At 45.6% G+C, this 18860-nt stretch overlaps 1 protein-coding gene across 2 annotated transcripts in view; it reads right to left on the bottom strand.

Moving 5' to 3' along the window:
- Positions 1 to 18860, bottom strand: part of KREMEN1 (kringle containing transmembrane protein 1) — a 62775-nt gene that overhangs the window by 5385 nt on the left and 38530 nt on the right. The window contains exons 4-8 of one of the 2 annotated variants that reach the window (XM_045791256.2): positions 17212 to 17336; positions 12353 to 12506; positions 2981 to 3313; positions 1483 to 1644; positions 311 to 395 (exon numbers count right to left, since the gene is read on the bottom strand). In XM_045791256.2, coding sequence (XP_045647212.1) covers positions 311 to 395; positions 1483 to 1644; positions 2981 to 3313; positions 12353 to 12506; positions 17212 to 17336 — 859 coding nt within the window. The remainder of the gene's footprint in view (positions 1 to 310; positions 396 to 1482; positions 1645 to 2980; positions 3314 to 12352; positions 12507 to 17211; positions 17337 to 18860) is intronic. The other variant, XM_045791257.2, reaches the window with a different exon arrangement.

Raw genomic sequence — 18860 nt, 5'->3', positions numbered from 1 at the left:
CTCTTTAAGGGGCCAGCACAAGTCAAAAATTGGAAACTTGCTTTTTATGCCCAGACTGTTTCAATCCTCCTTGAAATCACAACCTGTGAGCCAGGAGCAAACACAATTCCTCAAACCTTGGAGAGATTTGTCCAGTTGTACATTTCACTCTCCAGAGAATGAGGAATGCGTGCTGCCTTGTGGTCCCTCGGACTAAGGGCTTTGGCATCGTGTTCTGATGCTACAATTGTCCCCGGACAAATGAAGCACAGTAGAAAAGGAGTTCTGAGCCTTCCCCTCCTGGAATGAGGCAGCTTTCTCTTGTACTCACTTGAATGTGACGTGCAGAAGGATCTTTGCTACAATGGCTGTGACTGTAAGGATGAGGAGAGTTGCCAGGCCATACACTGTCCATCCTGCAAGTACAAAAGACAGGGTTTCTTGGACCAGTTTGAGCTCTGTTTTTAGAAGGAGGTCTGCTGGAAGGCCCGAGTGAACACTGGAAGCTCAGAGACATCCGGCTGAGGAGCCGCCTATAGTGGGGGCAGCCGCCAAACGCAGCTGAGAGCTGGGTGGGCAAGGAGCCCCAGGCCTTCTGAGCACCTCGCCTTGCTCTAGAGTTCCCTCTTGGAGAGAAGCGGGCAGTGTGGTCCAGAGTGCATTCAACTTGGGAGGTGAAAGGAGTGGTATATATGATGTCTTTACCACTGGAATCACTGTGCAATCACAGATGAGTTATATAAACTCTTCGGGCCTCAGTTTCCTCATCTGAGGAAAGAGATGTGTGACCTGTGAAATCCTACCAGGATGTAAAAACTAGCAACGCGGAGCAAGCACTGGAGGCACTCTTCTCCCTGACCTGGGTGGGCCCTGCGGGGGAACCCGAGGCTAGATCTTCCCAGGCAGAAAAGAGAATATGGAAGGGTGTAGCCAACCAAGTTAGCCAGCTCCAGCCACAGACATTACCTCCCGTCCACCCCTCTCGAGCATGACTTTTCTTCTAGCTCTTGTCACTACATGACCTGCTATTTTGCTTCTTGTCTTTCTCCTCCCACGTACAAGCCACAGGAGGGCAGGATATTGTTTGATTCATTCTATAGTCCGGTGCCTACAACAGCACCTGGCACCACTGAAGCACTTATGTGTCTTTTAAATGAATGAATGAATGAATGAATGAATGAATGAATAGAGCTCTTGTACATGCCAGTGAATTTAGGGAGCTGCAACTTGGGAGCTCTGGAAAGACATCCTCTAAGTGGGAAAACGCTGGCTTAGCTGATTAATCACAATGTACAAAAGGCACATGAGCTGGATCTTTCAAGGTGAGCACTTTCTCCTAAGGACTAAGGAATCAAGCTACTGAGAAAATGTCCCTCAAAGGCCAGGACAGTCACAGAGCCAGTACCCACAACCTGCCTGGGAAGAGCGTGTCTTCTCGAACTGCCAAGAGCACTGCCCTCAAGCCCCGTGGCTCCCACCCCTTTGCTGGTGTCTGGGAACTGCTACCTGGGACGGTCTGGGGTGGGTGGCTGGGGCTGGTGGTGATGACGTAGAGGACTTTAGAGGACCGGGCTGCGCTGACGCTGAGGTTGGCCTGCTCCGTGATCACCTCGGCCAGCGTCTGGTTGGCAGTGGGCCTCTCCTGCGGCGGCTCTTCCTTGACAGCTGGAATATCAAAGAAATTAAGAGGGGGGAGAGCTGATGGCGACAACAGAGAACTCTGGACGAGGAGGCACTAGCTAGGAAGAGAAGGTGTTTTTATCTGATTCATTTCTGGGTGCAGTTCTCTCCACTGACCCCCTGGCCCCAAAGCAGAACCTGTCCGGCTCTGGCCCAGAAAGCCTCAGAAGGAAGGAGCTGTCAACTTCTAACCATTTGACTGGTCTCTTTGAGGTCATCCGAGACTGCTTTCTTGTTTTCCCCGTGCCTTTTCAGTTATGGCGCCCTCTGCCCAGAATGCCTCCTTCCTTCCTATCTATTGACCCAAATCCTACCTGTTCTCAAGACTGTCTGTCCCACCTGAGGGAAGGCCTCCTCCCTCTGGCTTCCTGTAGCACATGCTGACCGAACTCTTCCCAAAGCCCCTGGCATCTGGGACAAAGACCAGGTCTCAGACGCCCCTGTTTCTCATGTGCTGGCGCACAGATGCGCCCCACACGTGTGTGTGCACGTCAGAGGGGCACAGAGTGGGCTCCACCTTAGGAGGGTTTTTTGTTGTTGTTTGTTTTCTTCTTTAAAGTTTATTTTTTTTACGTAATCCCTACATCCAACGTGCAGCTCTAACTCACAGCCATGAGATGAAGAGTCATATGTTCTTCCAGTGGAGCCCAGTGCCCCTTAGGAGGGTTTGAAGAAAGACGGGAAACTAGTCTTCTGGGATTGGCTGGGATATTGAGAGGCAAGAGGATGGTCCAAATGACCTTTCCTTTCCTTTCTTTTCCTCTCCTCTCCTCTTCTCCCCTCCCCTTCCTTCCTCCCTTCCTCCCTTCCTCCCTCCCTCTTCCTTCCTTCCTTCCTTCCTTCCTTCCTTCCTTCCTTCCTTCCTTCCTTCCTTCCTTCCTTCCTTCCTCTTTCCCCCTCCCCTCCCTTCCCTTCCCTTTCCTTCCTTTTTTTAAATGTTATGTAGGTCACCATACAGTACATCATTAGTTTTTGATGTAGTGTTCCATGATTCATTGTTTGCATATAACACCCAGTTCCAAATGACCTTTTTAAAGCCTTCTAATTCTATCAGTTTCAGCTCCTCCTTTCAGGTCTTCTTTCAACCCTGCCATGAAAACTGTCATCAGGACAACTAAAGTAGCAAAATGGACAGGTGTGACCTCTTTTCTGTAAATGTATGCAAGTTTTGAAATGGGAGGTGGGAAAATCCGCAAGTTGAGTCAGTAGCTCCTGACTCGCAGCCCCATCGAGACCCGCCTGAGGCTCGCAGGGGACCACGGCATGCCAGCGGGGCCCGAGCACAGCCTGCAGGGACCCCGAGGAGGCTGGGAAGGGTTACCTTGGTATAAGACAGCAAATCCCTGGGCCTGATTGATGCGATCTGAGAAGAAGTACAAAATGACAAAATCCAGAGAGACATTGAAGGACAGAGGCGGGCGGTTCCTCCCACTGAAACGGACCAGGACGCGGTGGGTGTAGCCGTCCAGCAGCTCCACCATGTCTGCAGAGTCCCTGATGTCAAACAAGGTGAAGCTGAAGTGGATGCGAGAGGCCCCCGGCACGCGGATGGTCCAGTAGCAGACCCTCCCCGTGGCGTAGGTGTCGGGAAAGTCAGGGGAATACACCACTGAGGTCATGGCCGAGTAGTTCCCTCCGCAGGCGCCAACGAGAGCTGTGGGAGACAAAAGGACACCGGCCCTCAGCCTGGGGCACAGCCGCAGGGCTCACTTTCCAACCTGTTTCGAACAAAACTCTTCCTACCTAACATGATCCAGTTTGGGATATTGTTTTTCGTCTACAAAACCAGACTGCCTTACGTTTCAGGATCAAATCACAGAATGAATAGCTTAAACCCTGAACAAACGACTGTGGCGGCTCTTTTTTTTTTTTAACCCGGGAGAACTTAGAATTAGCACACGGCGCGGGGGCTCGGCCTACGTGGGGGCGGCGCTGGAGTCAGACAGTCTGCGTTCCGGACCAGCTGGGCTGTGTGATCCCAGGGGCTGCACTTCACCTCCAGAACTCTTGCCTCTCTCAGTCTGGAGGATGGTGAGACCACCACCTGTTCCTGTACTGCACAAATGCGTGAGGACAGATGAGAGGAAGCACATGAGAACACGGGGCCTCCTTGCAGGGAGGCACTTGATGAGGGAAAGCCGTACAAAGAGAAGGGCTTTACAGCGGCTCGGGCATCCCCGGCACCTCGGGGTGCAATGCTCACGTGAGGGTCCACACGCACTTGCCGAGCAGGAAACCATGGCACAGGAAGCGACTCTCTGCACAGGGGGAAACACAGTGACTCCGATCACTCTGCACGGAGCACATTTGGTTTCTCTGGACTCCCCTTTTGATTGGTGGGTTCAAGGAAGGGGTTACAACCACTTCACTGTATCTTAACCAGTGAAGTGTAAACAAGATCCTGGAAATGAAAGTCCTTGAGAGGGAGTTGAGGACTGGGATTTAAAAAGCTTCCCTTTGGTATGTAGAAAGCAGTAAGAGAAAGCTGCTTCCATCGGAACAATGAGAAAAAGCTCAAAACTCTTCTTCGACCCATCAGAGGGCTGAAGCGTCAAGCCAACCAAGAGAATTTAACTCTAAAAAGTAAGAAGACCCTCTGAGGACAGTCAGGCCACACAAAGCGTTTCATCTTTAATGGAGCATGAGAGGAAGAGGTGGCTACCAAAAAAGTAAGTAAGAAGAAAGGAGCTAAGAGGCTGAGTGTGGGGTGGCCTGTCAGTCTAGAACGAGCAGGGGCCCGGACACAGCAGGAGTCTTACACTCACTTGCAAGCAGTTCTGTGCAGACCCAGTGCCCACAGGAATGCCTGGAATAGGGAAGGAGGCCAAAGAGTCCCCCTGGGTGGCACTCGTACAGGACACCCTCACTGCTATTGGGGGACAGGTGTGAAACACTGCCTACTTCCTGGACCTTCCTCTCAAAAGAGGCAAAAGCTACAGGTGGCTGTGGGAGGAGCAGCAAACCCTCTTGCTCCCAGGGCCACGGAGGGATAGAAGCAAAACCTGTTTGCCTCTGTGGAGGGCGTAGGAGACTCTCTCTTTCCTGCCAAAGTAACCAGGCAGATCCCCTGCCTCTAAGGGAAAAGCAGAGGCAAAAGCCATCAGCCCCTGGTTGCCTTGAGCCCCCACGTCCTGCACCAATGCAAAGCAGAGGTCTGCTGCCCCCACGGGAGGGGCAGGAAATTCTCTCCTTCCAGAGAGTCACCAGGGATACAAGGCAGTGTTTGACCGCTGGCAAGAGAGGGGGTACGTGGGAATGCTGAAAAGGCCCCACCTCTGAGGCCCAGTAATGTCCTAAGACTGAGGGTGAGGCAGGAGGCCCAAGAACCCCCCTCAGCTCACCACGAGCACAGTACCAAGTAACAAGCAACGGCAGTCTACCACGGAGGGAGGGAATGAGTGCAGAGAAGGAGGCACGTAGGAACTACTCAAAGCCGATGGTGGAACAGAAACAAAAAACCCAATGGTATCCCAGGCTCTACATTAAGCACAAGGTAAGAGCAGCCTATTGCTGGAAGAATTTGAAGCCTGGTACAACGAGGGTGAAGACAGAAACAATAATACCCAAACCCAGCTCATCTGATATAGTGGCTCAGTCCCCACACCAAACACGTCTGCCCACTTCCAGGTGTAAATTCTATTTACTCAGTGTGTACTGTCTTCTACACACAGCGTATGGCAGTCAACAAAATATTACCACACACACATGAAACACGCACACAAGGAAGGAAAGAAGAGGCAGCAACAACAATAAAAAGCACTCATCACAAGCAATAAGACGATCTACAGGATTAGACTCAATAATGATGTAGCTCTTAGAGCTATTAGACAGGGGCCACATGATTAATACAATCAAGATCTGGTGGAAAAGACGGACAGCGTGCCTGAACAGACTGGAAATTCCAGCAGAGACACGGAAACTAAAAAAGAGTCAAATGTAAATGTTAGAAATAAAACAACATCAGAGGTGAAGAATTTCTTTGATGGCTTTATAAACAGACTACACACCGCTGAGGGAAGAATCAATAAATCTGAAAACAGGTCAATAGAAATCATCCAAAATGAAACAAAGAGAAAAAAAAGAAGCCGGGGGGGGGGTGGTGGAGACTAAAACCTGAACAGAACATCCAGTAGCTGTGGGACAGCACCAAATGATCTGACAACTAGAGTTCCAGAAAGAGAAGAAAAAGAGAAGGGGGCAGAAGAAATACTAGAAGAGATAATGGTTAAGAATGCTCCCAAGTCAGTGAAAGGTGATCTAAGAATCTCGGCAAATAGCAAGCAAATAAATTTAAGAACAAAAATTAAAAAGCAAACAAAACAAACAAAAAACACACCTAGACACATCATAGTCAAATGCTGAAAACCAAAAACGAACATGAAATCCTGAAAGCAGGCAGAAGGGAAAAGGTGATATACAGGGAACAAAGAGCAGATGTCTCTAGAAACGGTTGATACCGAAAGAAAAAAAAAATTTCAGCATAGAATTCAATATCCAGCAAAAACATTTTTCTACAATGAAGGTGAAATATGGCTTTCTCAAACAAAAGCTGAGAGAAGGCGGCAAATGAGAACATGAAAAGATGTTCAACATCACTGGTAATTATGGCAATGCAAACGGAAACCACAATGAGTTACCACCGTGCACCTGCTAGAATGGCCAACACTAAAAAAACAGACTATACAAAGGGCAGGAGAGGGTGCAGAGCAACTGGGAGTCTCCCGTAGTGTCCGTCAGAATGCAAAATGACAGCCACTTTGGAAAACAGTCAGCAGTATCTTCTGAAGCCAGAGACGCACTTAGCGTATGATCCTGAAACCCTACTCCTGGGTATTTAGCCAGGAGAAGTGAAAGCACATGTTCGGGTGCACACCTGTGCACACAGGTTAAGGGCAGCTTCGGAGCATCTTTATTGCAGACAGACCGATGTTTATCAGTGGATAAAGGCATGAACGAATGGTGATATATTGGCACAAAGACATGCTTCTTAGTGCTAAAAAGGAGCTGTGGAAACAGTCATGGGTGAATCTCAAAAGCATGACACGAAGTGAAAGGAGCCAGAAACAAATGGTTAAGTACTGTATGGTTCCATTTACAGGACATTCTTCAAAAGACAAAACTATACAGACGGAATACAGATCAGTGGTTGCTAAGGGCTGGGGGCAGAGAGAGGATTGACCACAGAGGGGACAAGAGATCTTTTCGAGGTGATGAAAATGTTCTGTATTTTGACGGTGTGTGTATTTGTCAAATCTTGTCGAAGTGTTCAACTAGAACGTTGATTTTTACTTTACCAAATTAGACCTCAATAAACCTAAATTTTTTAAAAAGGGAAGCAGTAGAGAAAGATTCCATAGGTAACCCTCCTGACTTTCCCACATCCTAACTGTGAATTGGAACAAGATAACTTCTGTATATTTCAGTTTCCTCATCCATAAAATGAAAATACTAATAGTTTCTCCCTTATGGGGTTTTACAAGAACTAAAAGGAGTTGATCTATGTAAAGTGTTTAGGATAGGATCTGGCCCATAGTGTAAGCTCAGTAAGTATTAGCTGTACTGTTATTATTTGTAAAGAACCCAGTGTTCAGGTTAAACTGATATTTTAACAGCAAAGGCAGACCTTAAACTTAGAACTTTCGATTTCCAGATGCGTGCCACGCAGACAGCAGATTCAGTTAGGCAATTTTTAGAGCAAACACATGACATCTATGATAGATTATTAAAATTCGGTGATAATTCAACAGGAAACTTGAAATTTAGGGATATATGCAAGATCTCCTTTTTGAAGGGGAGATTAGCCTGCCACATATAACCTGGGCAGGTGGGAGCCCTGAAACAGCCCTGGGCAAAACCTGGGGTGGCGGAAAGCCAGTGTCTTCCTGCCCTCTTTGATTTAGCACCTCCACCCGCCTCAGTATGAGCTAAGTCAGTTTCTTCAGGAGCAGACGTCAGGCACCAGCGGGAACAGCCAGCCTTCCCCAGACGCAGCTGAGTGCTCTGCTTCTGGACGTGAACGATACTGGCATGTCTCAGGAAGCAAACCTTAACCAAACGGGTCCCAGCCATGAATCAGATTCCACTGGACTGGCACACGGAAAAGGAGAAGAGTATTACCACCTTTCATCAGTTCTAAGGGGAACATTTTAATCTTTCAGACTGGAATGCGTCTGTCAACCAATGCATGTCACTGTTTAACCGGAAGTATTTTTTCCCTCAGTGATGCGTACAATGATGTTGCATCTCACGACTGATAGCATCTGGGAGTCTGTGAAGTATAATTACTAATGCAATCCTAGTGGTCACAACCTACTGGATCTCAGGCCCTCAATATTTTTACCATTAATCTCTTTTCTTTCCGCTAAAATATAAGTTCCATGAGAGAAGGATCTCCATCTGTGGGACGTTGGGCAAGCAACTGAACTTTTATGAGCCTCTGTTTTCTCTTCAGGCAAATAAGGATAATAGTACCGGCTTCACAGTATAATTAAGGGAGAGGATGCATGGAAAGGAAATAGCACAATGCCCTAAAAAATACACGTGCTCGACTAATGTTACAGAGTAAGACCCAATCCACACAACTCATTTCTCCTTTCAGTGCCTAGGAGCTGAATGGGGCCCAAGAGGCCAGCCTGGGCAGTGTCTGTAACCTACTGTTGGCTCCAGACTCTCTGATCTTTTGTTTGGTTCTGTTAATTCAATAAATTAAATTCTGGGGGTAGCAGATGCTCTGAAGCTTCTGAGTGCCACATTTATACACAGGCCACGACCTACTTCACATCCTCCTGGAGCTCACGAGAGCTTGCGAGAAAATCAGCCATATGGCCTATGACAAGTTACTTGATGTGGCAATGATGACCGAGCAGACGGCTGCCTCCGTAGTCTCTCCGCTGAGGTGCAAATGTAGCCTAAGAGCCGCTCGAGCTGAGGAGCCTGGAACCCCCTGCTGCAAGGAGCAGAGAACAGGAGGACCTCACTGACATCCTGAATGCGAGCCAGGTTCCAGCCACACTGGTAGCAGAGCCTGGTATTCTGGGAAACCATCGCCTGGTCCCTTTCTCACCATCTAACTTCTCCAGTCTCTTCAAAGAGACATCTCCGTCCTCCCAAATTGTGGGACAGTCTGTAGTCACCATCTGCAAAATGCTCAGCTTTACCCAATGGATCACAAAGACTTCACGAGGCAGTACTCGTGCTACTTAGACGATTTTCCCCTCCAGCAGGGAAACTTCACAGATGATTTCTACAGGGTGGCATTCTGTACCTTTCTTTGCAGAGCTGAGGGGTGGGGGTTACTGGAGCAGCCTGCTGTCTGGGGACTCTGCCAGTTGACACGCACCAGGGCCTCTGGAGACTGGAGCTTTTCCGAATGCCCACCTCCTCAGTCCCTGAAGGAATGGAAGCCTGAGAGGGCACTTCTGGACAGCTGCAGAAGGGGCCAGTTTGATAATAATCAGAGCCCTGGGCCCACCCTGTTCACATGCTTTTAGAGCATTAAATTGGACCTGTTATCATGACCTGTCTTATTATTTTTAATAAAAGGGATTCTGGCTGCTGAAAACAGAAAAATAAAAATCGTGGCAAACCTGGGTTTGAGGTCTGGATTTGGCTCTTATTAACTTGGACAAATTATTTTCTCTTTTGACCTGCACATGGTTTTCTTATCAACAGGGCTGTTGCGAGTATTAAATAACATAAAATAAACAAAAGCACCCAGCATCCAGGCTAGCACACGGCAAGTGCTCAATGGATAGCAGTTATTTTCATTATAATTAATTCATCTCACTGCACCTTTGTGTGAGGCCCGGTACTATCTCCTAGATACATTTCCGGTACCAAAGATGATGCGTGGTACAGGACTGACTTTAAAGCTAATGATTTCCATCGGACACCTCCGGTATAGGCACTGCACTACCTAAAACATCATCTTATCTGCCACACAGCAGACACTCAATAAAAATGTGCTAAATGAGTGATTACCATATAGAAGTATTCTATTTTTTAACTGACATAAAATCCACCATTGTAACAATTTTAAAGCGTACAGTTCAGTGGTAGGTGTTATATTCCCAATGTGGCATAACCACTGACATCCGATTCCGGCACGTTTTTATCACCCCAACTAGAAAAGCCGTACCCACTAAGCAGCACTTCCCACCCCTTCTCTCTCCTCAGCCCTTGGCGACCATTAATCTGTTTTCTGTCTGTATGGATTTGCCTGTTCTGGACGTTTCCTATACATGGAATCATAAATACGTGGCCTGACGTGTCTGGTTTCTATCACTTAGCATCATGTTTCCAAGGTTCATCCATGTTCTAGTGTGCATCAGTATTTCGTCCCTTTTTGTGGCTGAGTGATATTCCATTGGGTGGATAGAAGACGTTTTGTTGATCCATTCTTCAGTCGATGGACGTTTGGGTTGGTGCCACTCTGGGGGCTATTGTGAACAGCGTTGCTGTGAATGTTCCTGTACAAGTTTTTGTGTGAACATATGTTTTCAGCTCTCTTGGTATATAACTACGAGTGGAATTGCTGGGTCATAAGGTAATTCTGCTTCACGTTTGAGAAACTGCCAGACTGTTTTCCAGAGCAGATGCACCATTTAACATTTCCACCAGCAATGTATGAGGGATCCAATTTCTCTGCATGCTCACCAATATCTATTGTCCAGTAAAAAAAGTTAACACTGTGTTCTGTTTAAAGTAGAAAAACAAGTAGCAAACCCACACACCCTACTTTTTTTTTCTTTACTGTCTAATCCCATGGCTTGTTGGCCGTGTGAGCCCTGGCAAGATATCTATCGTCTTCATGTGCTAGGAGCCTCTTCTGTAAAATGAGTGATGATAATGCCTTCCTCAGATGGCTGCCAGGAGGACCTAATTTGTATAGATCGATAATTCGTATAAAGCCTTAATACACACTAGGTAGTCAATGTTTATTTCCTTTCTTTCACTCAGCAGTAGACCAGGCAACTTGTAAGCTCCGCAAACATACTCTCCTGGACTAGGGTGTCAAGCCAGAGGGTCTTATGGTAGTGGACTTCGGAAGTGAAAACTTAAATAGAAGTGCAGGGCGTGTTATCTGCCAACCAGTCTTAAATGTGAGGCAAGTTTCAGTCTTTAGCTTTAACAGAGATACGCAACTGAGTATGTGTCTTGACGTAACAGGATGTATAGGGAGCCGCTGGCAGTCTCCAGCGGGCAGACTCAACTAAAAAGACCAACAGATGACCATGTGAGTTCTGCTTGCCAGTCCCAAACACACACTTCTGACGACGTCTAAGCTATAAACTGCGAAAGGCTCAGTTATAACCCTGGGCTGGCTTTACAGTCACCATATGTAGTAGCTGAAGTGTGTTCTCCAAAGAAGACATGTTCCATGCCTGGTAGCTGTGAATGTGACCTGATTTGGAAATAGGGTCTTTACAGATGTAATCAAGTTAAATGAGGCCATACTAGGTAAGAGTGGGCCCTAAATCCAATAGCTATTGTCCTTATAAGGAGATACAGAGAAACACTGAGGCATAGATGGACAGACGGACGATGGCCATGTGAAGGAGGAGGCAGAGATCGCAGTGATGCAGTTACAAGTCACGGAATGCCAAGGACTGCCGGCAATGGCCAGAAGCTCTGAAGAGGCAAAGGATTCTTCCCTGCAGCCTTCAGAAGGAGCACGGCCCTGACAACACTTCGATTTTGAACTTCTAGCCTCCCAAACTACAACAGAAGAAATATCTGTTGTTTTAATGCTCCCAGGTTGTGATTATTTGTTATGGCCGCCCTAGGAAACTAATACAGCATGTGACATTTCTACTTGAAACTGAGCCACCCGGTCAGGTTGAGATGTCAGAGTATATCTACTCTACCCTAATGACTAACAAAGACCTATGGACTCTATAATATATCTTAGTAACCTCAAGGCTTTCCTTTTGTTTGTCTCACTTGTGACAAGCTACTCTCTACCATTTCTTCCAAAATCTGGCACTACATTGGTTCTATGGCTCTCACAAAGTCTTACTACCACTGAATGGATGGGGGGGGGGGGTGGTTGTAAGGAGGGACCAGGTAGGCCAGTGGTTAGAACCAGATACGGGAGAGGTCAAGGCCCCAGATCCATACCCTATCCATAGCGCACCCTGCCGCTAGCCAGCATCTCACAGATGTGGTGGGTCAGAGAGGAGACTGGTTAGGGCACACTCAGTATCAGGCCTGGAAGGACAACTTGAAGCATATGCTCTCTTCTCAGCTGCAACACTCTAAGATCCCAAATGCCAAGGAAAACATTAAAGGGTTTGGAAATCAAACAATTAAAATAAGAGGACCTTAAGGCTAATACTGAACAGCTATACCAGTGTCTGTGTTAAGTTGCAAAGGTCATCTTTTCTAGGTTGCCTAAGTATCCTGTGACAGGGCTCATCTCTTCAGAGCACATGGCACAACTGTAATTAATTACTTGTTAAAAGTTGTCCTTCCTTTTAGAGGACAGGGACTGAGTCTTCTTGGTCAGTGTTGTATCCCCAGTGTCTGGTCAGGGCCTGGCCTGCAGGAGCTTAATAAGTATTGGCACATGAATGAATGAATGAATGAATGAATGAATGAACGAACGAACGAACGAGAGGAAGGCTGGTCAGGTTGTTTCTCTGGCACAAGCGTTCCTGTGTCTTGGGCAGTAACAGGCACAGGACATACTCACTGTCAAAGAGGATGATCCTGCCGTCGCCACCACAGGGCTGGGTGTGATCCCCGAAGCAGACGCTGTTGCACTCGGTACTGGCTGCCTCCCCGTACTTCCAGTAATCAGGATTGTTTCCACAGAAGCAAGCATAGCCCGACTCCATCCCAGCAAACTGTCACAGTAGAGAAACAGCACTTGGTAAGTGTTAGTCTGGGGTGTCAGCTGGCCTGAAGGAGCTTGGCAGGGTCAGCCCCCAACCTTACCCACTGGGTCCCTCTTCCCGGGGCCTCTCCGTCGCTCCACTCTACTCTCTTAGGTATATATGTAGGAGCGGAATTGCTGGTTTAAAAGGTTATGTTTAACTTTTTGAGAAACTGCCAAACTCTTTTCCATAGCAGCTGTTTTAGCTGTGCCATAGCACTATTTTACATTTCCATCAGCAAAGTGTGAGGATTCTAATTTCTCCACATCTTCACCGATGCTTGTTTTGTCTTAAAAAAATTTTTTTTTAAATTATAGCCATTGGTTATTTATTGTGTGTGTGATGTGGTATCTCCTTATGGCTTTGATCTGCATTTCCCTGAAGACTAATCATATGAGCATATTTCCATGTGCTTATTGGCCACTTGTATGTCTTCTATAGAGAAATGTCTATTCAACTCATTTGTCTATTTTTTAATTCAGTTGTCCTTTTATTGTCAAGTTGTAAGAGATCTTTATATACTCTGGACATTAAATCCTTATTCGGATATGATTCACAAATATTTTTTCCTATTCTGTGAGTTGTTTTTTCATTTTCTTAATAGTGTCCCTGACACGCGAAAGTTGAAAATTTATTTACTGGGTAGAGGGGTAGTAAGATTTGGACCGCGTACCACTGTTTGCTAACTCCTGATCTATGCGACTATTCTTATGCCAATACCACTCTCTTGATTACTATAGCTTTATAGAAAGTCTTGAGGTCAGGCAAGATGAGTCCTCTGAAGTTGATCTTTTTCAAAACTGTTTTGGTTATTCTAGGTTCTCTGCCTTTCCATGTAAGTTTTAGGATCAGCTTAACAATTTCTTTAAAAAAAAGTATCATTTTGATTGGGATTGCATTGAATCTGTAAGTCAATCTGGGAAAAGCTGACATTTTAATAATATTAAGTCTTCCAATCCATGAACAATGTCTGTATTGTTTTAAAGATTTATTTATTTTAGAGACAGAGAGAGAGCAAGTGGTGGGGAGGGGCAGAGAGAGAGGGATAGAGAGACTCTCCAGCAGACTCCCTGCTGAGTGAGGAGCCCGATGTGGGGCTCAATCCCAAGACCCTGAGATCATGACCTGAACCCAAATCAAGAGTTAGACACTTAACCAACCGAGCCACCCAGGTGCCCCACAATGTCTGTATTTCTATTTATTTAGATCTTCTTTAATTTTCTCTTGCAATGTTACGCAGTATTTGGGATATAGGTCTTTAATATCCTTTGTTAATTCTGAGATTATTTATGCTATCGTAAATGGAATTTAAAAATTTTATTTTCCAATTGTTCACTACTAGTACATGCAACTGATTTTTGTACAAGACCTTATAACATGCAACCCTGATAAATATACTTATTATTTCTAATAACTTTTATGTGGAATTGTCTACATACATGATCATGTTGTCCATAAATTAAAAAAAAAATGTCCTCCTTTCCAACCTACATGACTTTCTTTTTCTAAATGCTTTATTTCATTAGCAAGGATCTCCAGTACAGTGTTGAATAGAAGAGGTGAGAACGGGCATCATTGTTTTTTCTTGATTTTAAGTAGAAAGCACTGAATCTTTCATCATTGAATATGATGTTGGCTTTAGATTTTTTGATAGCGGCTTTTTTTTTTTTACAATTTATTTTATTTATTTTAGAGGGGGAGGGGGCAGAGGGAGAGAGAATCCCAAGCAGGCTCTACTCCCAGCATAGTGCCCAACATGGGACTCGATCTCACAACCTGAGCCAAAATCAAGAGTCGGACATTTAACCAACTGAGCCACCTAGGAGCCCTGATTTTTTGATAGCTGTTCTTTTTTTTTTTTTTTTTTAAGATTTTTATTTATTTATTTATTAGACAGAGACAGCCAGCGAGAGAGGGAACACAAGCAGGGGGAGTGGGAGAGGAAGAAGCAGGCTTCCAGCGGAGGAGCCTGATGTGGGGCTCGATCCCGGAACGCCGGGATCACGCCCTGAGCTGAAGGCAGACGCTTAACGACTGCGCTACCCAGGCGCCCCTGATAGCTGTTCTTAATCAGGTGAGGAATTTCCATTCTATTCCTAGTTCGCTGATGACTTTTATCATTAATGGGTGTTGTGTTTTCTCAAATGCTCTGGCTGTATTTTTATTTTTTTATTAAAGATTTTTATTTATTTATTTGAGAGCTTGAGAGCAAGAGAGATCACAGAGGGAGAGGGAGAAGCACTCGCTGTCGAGCAGGGAACCCGATGAGTGGCTTGATCCCAGGACCCTGAGATCATGACCTGAGCCGAAGGCAGACACTTAACATACTGAGCCACCCTGGCGCCCCTGTATTTTTATTTTGAAATAATTTCAAACCTACAGAAGAGTTGTAAGAACAATACAAAGAACTTTCCTATCCCTTTTACCTAGAGACCCCCATTCAAGCTGACAACTGCCTGAATCATATACTTCGTAGAAAAGGACCTAATCCAGGATCACAGATGTACTTAGCTGTCGGGTCTCTTTAGCCTTCTCCCATCAGGAACAGTTTGTCAGTCCTTTCTTAACCTTTGTGACCTTAACATTTTTGAAGAGTAGAGGCCAGTCATCTTGCAGAATGTCCCTTGTTTTGGGTCTGCCTAATGTTTCATTGCAATTAGATTCAGATTATGCATTTTTGGCAGAAATATCACCAAAGTGATGTTACGTTCTTAATAGGTCAGGTGGGATACAATGCCTAGGTTTCCTGTGACTGGTGATACTAACTTTGAGCATTTGAGTAAGGTAGTGTATGCCAGTTTTCTCCACTGTAGAATTACTTGTTTTCCCTTTACAGTATTTTGTGGGGTGATCTTTGAGGCTATATAAATATCCTGTAGCTCTTGCAACTTTCACCCACTGGTAGAGGAGGTCATGGGATATTTGCATACCTTGATATTTGTTCTCTGAATCAATTATCACTAGGAGAGTTGCCAAAAGGAGAATTTTCTAATCCTATCATTTCTTCTACATTTGTTAGTTGGTATTCTCCTATAAGAAAATGCTTTCTTCTCCTCGTTTATTCGTTTACTTATTTATATCAGTGTGGATTTGTGGATTCTTATTTTATTCAATGGGGCGTATTTATTGTTACCATTTTTTAAAAAAGATTTTATTTATTAATTTGACAGAGAGAGCAAGAGAGCACAACTAGGCGGGGCAGCAGAGGCAGAGGGAGAAGCAGACTCCCCACTGGCAGGGAGCCCGATGTGGGGCTCGATCCCAGGACCCTGGGATCATGACCTGGGCCGAAGGCAGATGCTTAACCATCGGAGCCACCCAGGTGCCCCTGTTATCATTTTTTGTTTTGAAGCTCAAATTGTGTTAGAGTTGGCCAGTGGAGACCCTTCCAGTCGGTTCCTGTGTCCTTTTGACAGCCCTCACCATTCCTTACTTTATTGTACAACACACTTCTTCAGACTCCTCTTGCACTTTCTCAGGACCAGCTCTAGGAGCAGCAATTTTCTCCAAGGAGTCCTGATTCTTATTTAATGAAGAATAATATCTAGAAACCAAGATCTGAGCACTAAGTGTGCTCTGTGCAACCAGTGTGTCACTGTTCCCAGGTCTTCTCAGTGGACAGAGATAAGAAATACATATGTATATACAAACATACACACGGACCTACAAACATGTTTATATTTATTTCCGTATCTGTCTGTCACTTTCTATATCAAAACCACACACTATACTAATAACTTCAATCCCTATGTGACACTGTTGGCTTCATTTTGGTTTTCCCTGGCTTCCTTCTCTGACAGTGAGAAATCTGGCTCCCATTATCCTCAGTATATTTACTTATATGCTTTGCAAGCAACCAATCACTCCATTGTGTTGGGCCACCTGCCTCGCAAAGCCCCTGACCTTGCCAGGCTACTCCCCTTGCTTGGGCCTGATTAATGGCTTTTTCACTAAATTACTAAGGAAGGACAAAAGTAAGGAAGGAAAAAGGAAGGAAGGATATAGCAAACAATAGCATTATTTTTTTTTTAAAGATTTTATTTATTTATTTGACAGAGAGAGAGACAGCCAGAGAGAGAGAGGGAACACAAGCAGGAGGAGTGGGAGAGGAAGAAGCAGGCTCCCAGCGGAGCAGGGAGCCCAATGCGGGGCTCGATCCCAGGACTCTGGGATCACGCCCTGAGCCGAAGGCAGATGCTTAACGACTGAGCCACCCAGGTGCCCCAACAACAGCATTATTGAACCTTAATAGCCAAGAAGTGAATTGCAAATAGAGGAAAGGACAGAAAGAAAAGAAAGCATTTTGTCCAGGCTAGGGCCCCTAATGTAGCAAGGACATAACCACTACCTTGGCCCATTCCCAGATTCCCCATGAAGCCAGACATGTCCCTGCTCATAACATTCAATGGCACAAGGAAATACATAATTCTGTCAGAGGTCAAATAGGGATACAGATATTGGGGATTTTCCTCTTTTCTCTCCCCATCTTTAGACAAGAATGCTGCCTCACACTCCTGAATGCCAAGCCCCACTCTTCTTCCAGCTCCTCCTTGGCAGAAAAATAGTTATATGGTTTGATAGGTTTTAAAAAAGTATATATATTTTTAAGTTATCTTGGCAGAATGCATTTACATCTTCATGGTTTTCTGCAGATATAGAGCCATAGAATCATTACCTTGAACCTCTGACTCCGACAAAAACTGATGCAGGTTTGTATGGTAAGTTTGTTAGACGTTTTACTGGCGCCAGTTAGAGGAGGTGGGTTTCCATGATCCTTGTAGCAGCCAAGGTTTCCAGGCACTGCAGGAAAAAGGAAAACAAAAGAATTTCACAACATCTGGCTGTGAAACACCAAGAAGGAACAGCAATTTGTGCCAGGTACTTTCATCTCAGCTAATATTTCTACTCCTAAGGTACACATAAATAACAAGCAACGAGTTTTAAAAATGGAAGTCTTAGTGTCTTCGGGCAAATGCCATGTTTCTGTTTTCTTTCTTTTCTTTTTTTTTTTTTTTAAAGATTTTAATTATTTATTCGACAGAGATAGAGACAGCCAGTGAGAGAGGGAACACAAGCAGGGGGAGTGGGAGAGGAAGAAGCAGGCTCATAGCGGAAGAGCCTGATGTGGGGCTCGATCCCATAACGCCGGGATCACGCCCTGAGCTGAAGGCAGATGCTTAACTGCTGTGCCACCCAGGCGCCCCTCTGTTTTCTTCTGAAGAGTATGTGAGGCCCAGGTCCACCTTTAACTAATCTGTTCAATATTTTTTTTTTTAAGATTTTATTTATTTGACAGAGAGAGAGCGAGCACAAGCAGGGGGAGCAACAGCCAGAGGGAGAGGGAGAAGCAGGCTCCCCGCTGAGCAGGGAGCCCAATGCGGGGCTCAATCCCATGACCCTGGGATCATGACATGAGCCGAAGGCAGATGCTTAACAACTGAGCCACCCAGCTGCCCCGATCTGTTCAATATTGATAGAATTGAGTATTGAAGAGAACTATGAACAATTTCCTCAAAATAGAGAAGCTGTAATATGTAAATTATGTTTCAGAGTCACTGGAGGGCAGGAAAAGCCTTTGGAAGCCCTTCATCCTATGCCTTGTGCCTCCCCTTGTTTTGTTCTTTAAGATTTATTTATTTATTTGAGAGAGAGGGAGGAAGAAAGTGTGTGTGAGTGGGGGGGAGGGGCAGAAGGAGAGAATCTTCAAACAGATTCCCAGCTGTGCACAGAGCCCACAGTGAGTCTTTTTTTTTTTTTAATAATGATTTTTTATTATATTATGTTAGTCACCATACAGTACATCCCCGGTTTTCGATGTAAGGCTCGACCACAGTAAGTCTTGATCCCACGATTCATGACCTGAGCCGAAACCCAGAGTTGGACCCTTAACAAACTGAGCCACCCAGGCACCACTCCCCTTGTTCTTTAAAAAACTCCGTAAGGGGGTTCTCCCAAGTGCTTTCAGTGAGTGTATTAGTTTCCTATAGCTGCTGTAACGAATCACTACACACCTCGTGGCTTAACACAGCATAAGTTCATTATGTTCCAGTTCAGGGTGTCAGAAATACTAAATGGGTCTTATGGGACTGAAATCAAGAGGTTGGCAGGGGCTTGTTCCTTCTGGAGGGCGGTGGGGGGTGGGGTGGGGATAAGTTCCTTGCCTTTTCCATCTACTGGAAGGTGCCCCTATTCCTCAGCTTGTGGCGACACCATTCCAGCCTCTATCTCCATCACATCTCCTTCCCTCCCTCTGCTTCCAGCATCACATCACCTTCTCTGACTCTGATCTTCCCGCCTCTGTTACAAGGACCTCTGTGATAACAC

Source organism: Ursus americanus, chromosome 30 (assembly GCF_024610735.1).
Source record: "Ursus americanus isolate L20-20 chromosome 30, mUrsAme1.1.p, whole genome shotgun sequence".
NCBI lineage: Eukaryota > Metazoa > Chordata > Mammalia > Carnivora > Ursidae > Ursus > Ursus americanus.
This window is presented reverse-complemented; position numbering and strand designations above follow the sequence as displayed.